Source organism: Salvelinus sp. IW2-2015, linkage group LG7 (assembly GCF_002910315.2).
Source record: "Salvelinus sp. IW2-2015 linkage group LG7, ASM291031v2, whole genome shotgun sequence".
Classification (NCBI taxonomy): domain Eukaryota; kingdom Metazoa; phylum Chordata; class Actinopteri; order Salmoniformes; family Salmonidae; genus Salvelinus; species Salvelinus sp. IW2-2015.
The window spans coordinates 96,191-108,632 of NC_036847.1; the positions used below are offsets into that span (position 1 = coordinate 96,191).

A 12,442-nucleotide genomic window follows, 5' to 3' on the forward strand; every position below is an offset into this window, starting at 1 on the left:
CCCCTCTGCTGTTCATCTTCTGTTGCCGCCCACCGTCTGTATACATCCCATGTTTCTTGTATCAAGGATTAAACCTTTGTCTCACAGCCCTCTGTCTCCTCTTTCTGATGAGTTTACACCGAGGCCTGTACTCTGGAGCGGGATCGATTTGGAGTTGGAGGGTCCGTCATGGTCTGGGACGGTGTGTCACAGCATCATCGGACTGAGCTTGTTGTCATTGCATGCAATCTCAACGCTGTGCGTTACAGGGAAGACATCCTCCTCCCTCATGGGGTACCCTTTCTGCAGGCTAATCCTGACATGACCCTCAGCATGACAATGCCACCAGCCATATTGCTTGTTCTGTGCGTGATTTCCTGCAAGACAGGAATGTCAATGTTCTGCCATGGCCAGCGAAGAGCCCGGATCTCAATCCCATTTAGCACGTCCGGGACCTGTTGAATCGGAGGGTGAGGGCTAGGGCCATTACACCCCAGAAATGTCAGGTAACTTGCAGGTGCCTTGGTGGAAGAGTGGGGTAACATCTCACAGCAAGAACTGGCAAATCTGGTGCAGTCCATGAGGAGATGCACTGGAGGAGTACTTAATGCAGCTGGTGGCCACACCAGATACTGACTGTTACTTTTGATTTTGACCCCCCCCCTTTGTTCAGGGACATATTATTCCATTTCTATTAGTCACATGTCTGTGGAACTTCTTCAGTTTATGTCTCAGTTGTTGAATCTTGTTATGTTCATACAAATATTGACACATGTTAAGTTTGCTGAAAATTAACGCAGTTGACAGTGAGAGGACGTTTCTTTTTTTACTGAGTTAATGTTGCATTCATATTTTTGTTAAGTATAAATCGGCTTGAAAATATAATGAAAATGGCTGTCTAGCCATGTTGAACAACCAACTTGACAGAGCTTGAAGAATTTTTTCAACTAATAATGTGCAAATATTGTACAATCCAGGTGTGCAAAGCTCTTATAGACTTACCCAAAAAAGACTCACAGATSTAATCACTGGCAAAGGTTATTCTAACATATATTGACTCAAGGGTGTAAATACATATGTAAATTCATATTTCTGTATTTAATTTTAATGTGCTAAAATGTCTAAAACATGTTTTCACGTTGTAATTATGGGGTATTGTGTGTAAATGTGTGAGAAAAACATATTTAATCAATTTTGAATTTCAGGCTGTAACACAACAAAATGTGGAATAAGTCATGAATACTTTCTGAAGGCACTGTAAATTGAAAACACCATGTTAAAAACTYTGTTTGTGTGAGTATCCCTTGCCAAAAGACAAAAATAGCTGTGAATGGATCAGTGATTCACAATTTGGGGCCTTGATTGCCCTGGCAACTGTAACACGCCGTAATGTGTAATGAAACCATATTCATGAACATCAGGAAACGTCTTGACAACTGGAACACAGAATTGTTCTTGCAACTTTCCAATGAAACATGTCTATAACAATATGTTACATTCTGAGAAAATGGCAACRGTGTTTGGTGGSACGTTTGGTGGGATGTTGATGGAATGTTCTCCTAACCCTCAAAAAAACTGGATGCAGGAATGTTCTCGCAGCGTTCTCATGAAACGTGTCTACAACATTAATATCTAATATTGTGAGAACATGGAAACCATGTCCTGTGTATGTTCGGTGGGACGTTGATTAAATATTCTCCTAACCCTCAGAAAACTGGACACATGAATGTTCTTTCAACGTCCCATGAAACTTGTTTAGAACATTAATATTGTACTGTATATTCGGAGAACATGGCAATCATATTCTGTTTATGTTTGGTGGAACGTTGATGGAATATTCTCCTAACCCTTCAGAAATCTGGAAACATAAATGTTCTTGCAATGAAAACGTGTCTAGAACATTAAAGTACTGCTTGACATTAAGGGAATGTTCTAATAACTTTCACACCTCAACATGCTAAAAYGGTTCTGAGAAGGTTTTTGCTAACATTGATAGAATCTTCCCCTAACTAACTGAATACTGGACTGTCAAACATTAGGGACATTTGGCTTCCGAGTGGCGCAGCGGTCTAAGGCACTGCATCTCAGTGCAAGAGGCGTCACTACAGTACCTGGTTCGAATCCAGGCTGCATCACATCCGGCCGTGATTGGGAGTCCCATAGGGCGGCGCACAATTGGCCCATTGTCGTCCGGGTTTGGCCGGTGTAGGCCGTCATTGCTGGCCTTCACAGCAGAGTTGCAAAYAAAAAGCCATATCTCAGACTGGCCAATAAAAAGAAAAGATTAAGATGGGCAAAAGAACACAGACACTGGACAGAGGAACTCTGCCTAGAAGGCCAGCATCTCGGAGTCGCCTCRTCACTGTTGACGTTGAGACTGGTGTTTTGTGGGTACTATTTAATTAAGCTGCCAGTTGAGGACTTGTGGGGTGTCTGTTTCTCAAACTAGACACTCTAATGTACTTGTCCTCTTGCTCAGTTGTGCACCGGGGKCTCCTACTCTTCTTTCTATTCTGGTTAGCGCCAGTTTGCACTGTTCTGTGAAGGGAGTAGTACACAGCGTTGTACGAGATCTTCAGTTTCTTGGCAATTTCTCGCATCTTATAGCCTTCATTTCTCAGAACAAGAATATACTGATGAATTTCAGAAGAAAGTTCTTTGTTTCTAGCCATTTTGAGCCTGTAATCAAACCCACAAATGCTGATGCTCCAGATACTCAACTAGTCTAAAGAAGACCAGTTTTATTGCTTCTTTAATCAGGACAACAGTTTTCAGCTGTGCTAACATGATTGCAAAAGGGTTTTCTAATGATCAATTAGCCTTTTAAAATGATAAACTTGGATTAGCTAACACAATGTGCCATTGGAACACAGGAGTGATGGTTGCTGATAATCGGCCTCTACCCCTCTAGATATTCCATTAAAAATCAGCCATTTCCAGCTACAATAGTCATTTACAACATTAACAGTGTCCACAATGTATTTCTGATACATTTTATGTTATWTTTATGGACGAAAAAATTGCTTTTCTTTCAAAAACATGGACATTTCTAAGTGACCCCAAACTTTTGAACGGTAGTGTAAATATTTGGACAAGGAATGTCGGAGCGGCATAGACTAAAATATAGTAGAATAGAATAGAGTATATACAGTGAGGGAAAAAAGTATTTGATCCCCTGCTGATTTTGTARGTTTGCCCACTGACAAAGAAATGATCGGTCTATAATTTTAATGGCAGGTTTATTTGAACAGTGAGAGACAGAATAACAACAAAAGAATCCAGAAAAAAGCATGTKAAAAATGTTATAAATTGATTTGCATTTTAATGAGGGAAATAAGTATTTGACCCCTCTGCAAAACATGACTTAGTACTTGGTGGCAAAACCCTTGTTGGCAATCACAGAGGTCAGACGTTTCTTGTAGTTGGCCACCCGGTTTGCACACATATCGGGAGGGATTTTGTCCCACTCCTCTTTGCAGATCTTCTCCAAGTCATTAAGGTTTCGACYTTTGGCAACTCGAACCTTCAGCTCCCTCCACAGATTTGCTATGGGATTAAGGTCTGGAGACTGGCTAGGCCACTCCAGGACCTTAATGTGCTTCTTCTTGAGCCACTCCTTTGTTGCCTTGGCCGTGTGTTTTGGGTCATTGTCATGCTGGAATACCCATCCACGACCCATTTTCAATGCCCTGGCTGAGGGAAGGAGGTTCTCACCCAAGATTTGACGGTACATGGCCCCGTCCATTGTCCCTTAGCAGAAAAACACCCCCAAAGCATAATGTTTCCACCTCCATGTTTGACGGTGGGGATGGTGTTCTTGGGGTCAAAGGCAGCATTCCTCCTCCTCCAAACACGGCGAGTTGAGTTGATGCCAAAGAGCTCCATTTTGGTCTCATCTGACCACAACACTTTCACCCAGTTGTCCTCTGAATCATTCAGATGTTCWTTGGCAAACTTCAGACGGGCATGTATATGTGCTTTCTTGAGCAGGGGGACCTTGCGGGCGCTGCAGGATTTCAGTCCTTCACGGCGTAGTGTGTTACCAATTGTTTTCTTGATGACTATGGTCCCAGCTGCCTTGAGATCATTGACAAGATTCTCCCGTGTAGTTTTGGGCTGATTCCTCACCGTTCTCATGATCAATGCAGCTACATGTTCAACTCTTTTTCCTAACGACATCTCTCCACAGGCACCCCAGCCACTATGAACCAGGTGATGGGCAGCGGAACCTAAGCACGATCAGAGGAAGCAAATGGGATTGGAGGTGTGTGGATCTCAATTTTACTCCTTAACCTGCCTACGTTTTTGGGCATCTAAGTAATAAAACGTATCTAATGTCGTTGATACTTCTGATGGATGCCAATGATGGTACTTTTGCTATTTCTCTTCTCWACAGCTATTCATGGAGTCTGCAATTTTGGTACCATTGGTCTTTTACATGAAGAGAGACAGGTGGTGAGACCAAAATAAGACAACTTCATCCAATGCTTTTGATCCCTCTGGTGGCAACGCTGCACTTTTGATTGACTACCGGAATACTCCTTCAGAATTATTCACATTATTCCTGTTTCTTTAATCTACCCATTTCATCCGCTGATATTTAGCTAAGTATTTCACCCATTGATATTTAGTTTAATATTTGTCTTTTTAAAAAAAAATACTGTGATCAATAATTTCAAGCAGTTCTTCCCTCACTGATAATGACTCCTTTTAGGTCAGGCTTCATGATCGACAGCACTATATCAACATGGGGCAGGTGTTAGGAAAACTGGCCCATTATCTCACAAACATTCTGTAGAACTGTTATGTGTAAATACTTGAGTCGTTCCAACAATTCGGTGCCTTTGGAGAAGTGTAAGTTTGCAAAGAAAAAAAAAAAAATCGAATTCACCAAATTATAACATTGTCATAAAGAGCACATGTTCAAAAAAACTAGTTTTCCCATTTTAAGAAGTTAAATAAATAAAAAAGTGCCTATTAAGTGTCAAATAAAGTAACAGGGTTGACAATTTCATCTTAAATCAGCCATAAATCCCCCTGTGACAGYAAGCTTGTGTGCAACCGGGAGTGGCAATTAAATGCAAGCTTCACAAAAAATGAAATTGTTAAAACAGTTCTAGCCTATCTATGGGTAACAGGGTTGACATGTTATGCTTGACCTGCTCAGTTTTCCTCCACAAAACACCAGAAAATGGCCAAATACAGAACCAGCTCCCCTGCCTTTACACTATGATTTTACTATTAAAAAAAATCAAATTTTATTGGTCACATACACATATTTACCAGATGTTACTGCAGGTGTAGCAAAAAGCATTTCACTATTAGATGTCCAATGTTTCTTTAAAAAAAATCATTTAAAAATGAACCATTTCACCACATTAAAGCAAGCATTCCGTTCATGTAACAGGGTTGAKCTTTAAAATAAAGTACAAAACCAATACTGACTGAGGTACTGAGGGCTAAATAAAGGGAGAGTAATCAAGGTGATAATGAGGTCCAGGTGTGTGTAATGATGGGAGCAGGTGTGCGTAATGATGGTGCCAAGACCGGTGGTTAGTACACCGCTGACAGCTAGCATTGGAGAGGGAGTAGGTGTGACACTTGGAGACATTTTGGGGTTAAGAGGTGACACAAAGTTGATGGAGCGACATATCAAAATGCTGAATTTTGGCACTTCAAGTCTTTATTCATATTAAAAATGAGATTTGTTGAATTCTCCATGTTGTCTAAATTACAGAGCACTTCATATAATATAACAGGCTTTTAAAATGCAATATTGGTGCACAATTTCTACTTAAAATATCAAAGGGACGGAAAAGGAACCCATTTCGTGGAACGACCCACTTAATGTGTAATAAATCCAATGCATTTTCAATGACTAGATGTGTGTTTTTTGGGGGTAAGGAAGGGGAAGGGTGATTAATTACTTTCTTCATAATGTATATGAATGGAAGTTGGGAATTATGGGCCCCTGAAACATGCAATGACTTGGGGCATGTGAATGCATGCACAAAACAAAAAACTGGATGAACAGCACTGCATTAATGCAATGTACATATGTATGAGTCAACTGTATTGTTTGAAAGGAAGTCATTGTAAGATACAGAACACTACTCTCTCTGCTCATCTTCCTACTGGCTCYACATACTCACTGTAAAATGTCCTGATCGTCAACTGCACGTTGCATTGAGTAGAGAAAAAGTATTCCAGTAGCTAGGATTTTGAAAGCAAAGCCCATCTATACTGCAAGTACACACCTGAACTTTGCATATCTTAAAACACTGCCCAAGTGCATTTGTTTTTCACGCTATCTTCAACAATATTTCAACGCTGTGATGAGATTTGTCCCCCAACTATATTAGTAATATTGAAATATAATTGCTTCATATGTTCAGGTGCATCCAACATGCATTGCAATCAGTGCTAATTTGAAGATACTGTATGTGTATAGCTGTTCCTCTTACTACCCAAAACACACTGCATTGTCCTGGTTTAAATAAGGAMTTGAATGTCTCGCATTGAGTGTTTTGACAATAAAACATAGTAGGTAGCTGAATATAAATGATTAAACCCAATCGATGTCATGTCTGTTATAGCGTGAAGTATTTTGTTGACATGAAGCTAACTTTAGCTAGCTAAAGGAAACAGAAGTGTCAATGTAGCGGAAGTGGTACTGCCCTGAACGATTCGAGGAGAGAGACGGAGGACGGAGGCTGCATCGTCCAGAGAAAAAGCAGGAATTAGAGCCGTAAAAATTGTGAGTTTGCATACTCGGGGACCCGAGAAAAGTTCATTTATGTCTTATGTTTTTATTTCGTGTGTTCAATATTACACAGTATATCCGTTTCGGTGTAATTATATTCGTTAGCCATCATGCTAGCTCGCTAACTTAAATTATACAACGCTCCTCGGTGAAGTGTGCTGAACAAGGACTTGTTTTCTAGGTGGCTAGTAAACTAACTGAGCTCATGCCAAACTAGCTAGCTAGGCCATGTACGTGAATTGAAAATGGTTAGCTAACTTATCAGCTAACTGATAAAACGGGTAACATTAACTAAATCGTAGTAGAAAATAACCATTGACTTATTCCTACTGAAATGCACATTCGAAAAGTCGATAACCGCAAACATCGTATTTTACAGATAGCTAGCTACTCCTAGCCATTTGACCGACCCTCCACTATTCTGAGGTGGTGTGCTACAGCTAGCTGTCGACTAGCATCTATAGCTAGCTTCTAACAGGCAGAACACAGGCCTTTGCGGCTAATGTAATGTCACAAGCTGACCCGCAACGTTAGCCGGATAATTGTTTTGATTCAATAAGAACTCATGTCTAAGCCAGCTAGTTAACTACTTTAAATTATATCGTTTGACAAGGATAGTAACCAACGTTACCGTTTGCGAGTTAAAGTTAGTTACATCAAGCCTCTTTCCGCAACGTTAACTAGCTAGCAAATGCCCCGCCATTCAACCACCGTTTTAATATCGCATTAAATTGGCTAACGTTAGCTAGTAATAACCAACACGTTAACGTTAGATGGCAAAACAATATACATAACATATGCCCCATAACATAAAGAGCTTAGGTAGCTTATATATATATATACCAATCGACATTAACCTTTCTATATATTTATTTATTGAAATGAGCAACTATATTTATTGATTTCAAACGGGGTAGCTAGCTAGGGGCGGGTGAAGACACATCGAAAGGTTATTAATGTCGATTGATTGTTCTGTCAGAGTTGGATAGCAGTAAAGTTAACTAGCTTCTAGATAACTCAACGATATGTAAAGGTAGCTTGCTAAATTGATTAAATTAACAACCCATTAATATATATCCCTGGTTAGCAATTTTATGCATGTAGTCTTACAAGTTATGTAGTAGGTGGTGCCGCCCTACGGCCCCACAACGCATTACTGCAACTACTATCTAGTACAAGCTTGCGTGCAAAAACACAGGACATGAACACTAATGCCTAGTTGTATGGAACTCGTACAATGGCGGCCATGCACCAGTAAAACATTAAGGCTAAGTGTAGTTCTACATAGCTACCTGTTTTAGCTAACATTCAATTGCAATCATTCAAATTCATAGAAAATTGCATAATCATGGCGCAAATCGCAGAAGTAAATTATTTAGCTATATTTCAAATGGCCTTAGTCCTGGTAATATGAAAGTAGGCAATATCAGAGTCCCCTAGACATTAATTCATAAGAATGGCGTAATCTAACCAATCTATCTAAAAACCAAAAGAAGGAACATGAACATTAATCAGTTAGATTAACCTACTGCCCTGTCACCTCTCAGCAGTTTYAATAAATGCTGTAATTGACTAGTCATATGTAGGGTGCTATAGGTATATCTAATATCAATAGTRCTTTCCTTCATCTGCACAGATATGAGAAAAAGGCCCACCAGACTATTTCGATACACTCCTAACATTCTGCTCTCTTTTCTTCTCACAGACTGAAAAATGGACAAGAACGACCTGGTACAAAAGGCCAAGCTCGCTGAGCAGGCTGAGCGCTATGACGATATGGCTGGGGCCATGAAGTCTGTGACGGAGCAGGGTGGGGAGCTCTCCAATGAGGAGCGCAACCTGCTGTCAGTGGCCTACAAGAACGTTGTGGGGGCACGCCGCTCATCCTGGCGGGTCATCTCCAGCATCGAGCAAAAGACAGAGGGCAACGAGAAGAAGCAAGCCATGGCCAAGGAGTACCGGGAGAAGATTGAAACCGAGCTGCAGGACATCTGCAACGATGTGCTGGTAAGAACTTTTGTGGTCCACCCTCTGAATTATAACTTAAAATTTCTCTCTGGGTAGGTATGCTGATTTCAATCATTTTTGTCTTCTCTTACAGGGACTTCTTGACAAGTACCTGATTGCCAATGCAACTGCAGCTGAGAGCAAGGTGTTCTACCTGAAAATGAAAGGCGATTATTATAGATACCTGTCTGAGGTAGCAGCTGGCGACGCAAAAAAGAGTAAGTAAACAAGACAGAGTTTATTTAGTTATATGAAATACACCAAATCACATCAAATCACTGCTAATGGATCAGATGTGTGGATAGAGGAATATGTTAAAATATTCCCTAAAGATGTGATGAATTGTACTGCTACACACTAAGTGCTCAAATTCATCCTCTCCCTTCTTGTTGCCTTTAAAGCCACCGTGGATAATTCCCAGCAGGCATACCAGGATGCTTTCGACATCAGCAAGAAGGAGATGCAGCCAACACACCCCATCAGGCTCGGCCTGGCCCTCAACTTCTCTGTKTTTTACTATGAAATCCTCAACAACCCTGAGAAGGCCTGCACCTTGGCCAAGACGGTGAGAGAGCGACTTCAAGTGCCAAATCATGCCGCCTCAGCTTTCACCCCAAGACAATCAAAAAGTGCTTCACTCAAAGAATGCAGAGCCATTGTGACATGTCTTATCTTGCCAGTTTCTGCATTTGTAAGAAGGCACTTTGGCTCAGTTTGCAAACATGAAATTGGATCTAAAAATGTYCCCATCCTGCAGTTATTTCAGCATACCACTATTTTAACAAATGACTGGCGTGACAATAACTTAATGCATTTGTATAGCAAAGGGATAGCTGTGTACTGGAATAACTGGTGGCAATTTAGCATTCTATTCTTAGTGTAATTTCCTCTTTACAGGCATTTGATGAAGCCATCGCTGAACTCGACACCTTAAATGAGGATTCCTACAAAGACAGCACCTTGATCATGCAACTACTAAGGGACAACCTGACTGTAAGTATTTTCTTTTTCGTTTCTTTTTTGTATAATTATTAAATGGCTTGACACCAATTCTTCTTATTGTAATTTCTTCAAGTCGACCCATTGATGCTTCCAGTTACATGCATGTTTTGTTCATTTATATGGCATGGTGTAGAAGATACCAAATTCAGTTTGGGGAGTATAATGTAACAAACATGATTWAATTTTTTTTGCAGCTGTGGACATCGGAAAACCAGGGAGATGAGGGAGAGACCGGAGAAGGGGAAAACTAATGGAATTGCACTGTTAATCTACCTACACTCTTAAACACAAACAGCTTATAAACATCCCCCTCCACTCCATCAACCCCTCCCCCTCTGTATGACAAGCAGCCGGAATTGTTCCTGACCAACTAGTTTATCCKTCTCAGGTCACTGAGGCGACAGGGTAATGTCCAGTTGTTAGCAGGTTGTCATTTTGTTTGTGAAAATAATGTGGTTGTATTGAGTAGCGAGTCCATGTTGCTGTTATTTTTTMTGTGTGTATGTGTGTGCTAAATTGGGTGTGTGAATGACTGACTGTGTTGGGGGCGGGGGTTGTTAATTCTAATCGTCCTTAATTCCTTTGTCCCACCTAGCTGGTTGTGCATTTTTCATCACTTTTGTTACGGTCATTTTTTTTGTGTGATTTGTCATGGTATTGCAGGTTTAACYTGTGGTTATTAAACTGGCAGTTCATTTTCACCAACACTGTGATGCTAAGTGTTATATTTTCTTCCCCACGTCACTATTGCTTGCTTTTGAAATTCAGACACAGTACAATCCTGTATTTAACTAACAGTGCAATTCTGCTGTGGGCTCATACAGAAAGGAGGCAGGCTGTATTGTGACACTGGCATCTGGGCGTTTTGCTCTATAATCACTTTCACAATTTCAAGGTTTGATTAAGAGACCCCTTCGCCATGTTAGATTTCCTCCATTATAAGACATTCCACCAGAATTGTATTAGGCTTTATGAAAGGCAGAACTCTTTTTGAACAAAGTGGATTATTGTCCTAATGGTATAACTCACTGTTCAAGATCAAGCGCTGCTTGAACTCAATACAATGAAAATTGTATGTGCTTAAATGTTGTTKCATGTATTTTGCAAGATTGACTATCTTTCTGTAAAACCTAAAGTAACTGAACCTTTTTTCGAAAATGTCTTATCACACTGTATCAACCCTGCTTGCAAAAATATTCCTCTTAAAGCGGTTGTTTTCTCCAATGAATCTGCCTGGTTTTCTATGAGACACTTAAATGGAAGACGGTTTATGTTGCTTGTTTGACTGCCAAGAAGTTGAAATTAAGCTTAGACCGTCTTCTGTTCTCTCTTAGAATCTCAACATATTTGTTATGTTTGTTCTATGGTTTGTAAGGTATGATGTCATAATTTGCTCTCATGCCCCTAAACTCCACTGCTTTGAACATAAGCCTCTGAAGCCATTGCTGTACAATTTATTGTGAAGCAGCACATTGGAGACCCAACCCATACCACAACCCAAGTAAGAAGCGGTGTCACAAATTCACAATATCAACACCACCATTACATCCCACATAGAGTAAGAAACCCATCTACATATAGCGGCCAGTCTGCTTTCTTAGAGTCAATTCTCATCTTTATCTGAATAAATAAAATGTGGAACAGGCTATCTTGCTTTGTTTTTACTGACCAGTATTCTTTCTGGCCAAAAATGTGCTCCTATAACCAGGTTTTTATCAAACCTTTTCATGCGATTTAAAGTACATGTTGGAGAATTGGTTTTAATGACGGGCCTGATGGAAACAGCTGATTTGTTGGTAAACTTTCCAAATTTCGACAAAACAAAATATGCTAGACAAGGAGGGTCTTTTTGTATTGGTAAAATATATTATACGAGAAATGCTTTTATACATATCGACATAAGCATTATATCGAAGTAAACTTGCAGTCTCACGATATGCTGTGTGGTACTCCCACTGACTCGGGAAAGATATGGTTGATGCTTGGCTGCCTTTTGACAAATGCAAATTTCATGTAGTATAGGCTATCCTACTTGCACTGTATCTGCGAGCTGTTGTTTAGAGCACACTTGCCAAGAACACAATATAGCTGAAAATGTTTTGTGACAAAATCATCAGTAAAGTTAATCATTCGATGGAAACCCATTTAACTTTTAGTCATTATTTGGTACATGGGAATTTAACAGCAAAGTCGTTTTTATGTGTACTACGTTATTGTGTACTACGTCATCACGCACGTCAATTTGATGGGAAAATGCACATTGTATTTATGTTTTTTTTATAATATTGTTATGAAAATCTGTGGCCAATTGGATGGAAACCTAGCTTGAGACAGTCTATTTGCACAGTGTGCACATGGTTGTCAAAAGTTAGAATAGCTAAAAGTAGCTATTAATGAAATTGGGAAAACAGGTTATAGATAAAATGTTTGTCTTCCAAAAAACATCCCAGTTTCACTTAGGTAATAATTTGTAAACTGTCAAAGTCCAAGTGAAATAAGGTTGTGTTTAAGATTTTTTTTAAAAGGCAGAATGTCTTCATCTTTATTTTTCAACAGTATTTACAAAGTACATTACTGTACAATTGTACAATCATTGGTTTTTGCCAATTATCAACCTGGTCTCTGAGCATTTCGTATTATTCTGTATGTAAATCCGAGATAACATAGTAAATAGACTATATTTCATATGGC

At 39.8% G+C, this 12,442-nt stretch overlaps 1 protein-coding gene across 1 annotated transcript; it reads left to right on the forward strand.

Annotated features, from left to right (window-relative positions):
* Positions 1-6,627: 6,627 nt before the first annotated feature.
* On the forward strand, positions 6,628-10,979 carry LOC111966164 (14-3-3 protein beta/alpha-2). The gene is made up of 6 exons (XM_023990579.2): positions 6,628-6,736; positions 8,448-8,749; positions 8,844-8,967; positions 9,151-9,314; positions 9,647-9,742; positions 9,946-10,979. Exons 2-6 carry the CDS (start codon positions 8,456-8,458, stop codon positions 10,000-10,002), a joined length of 735 nt encoding a protein of 244 aa, XP_023846347.1. The 5' UTR covers positions 6,628-6,736; positions 8,448-8,455; the 3' UTR covers positions 10,003-10,979.
* Positions 10,980-12,442: the final 1,463 nt, after the last annotated feature.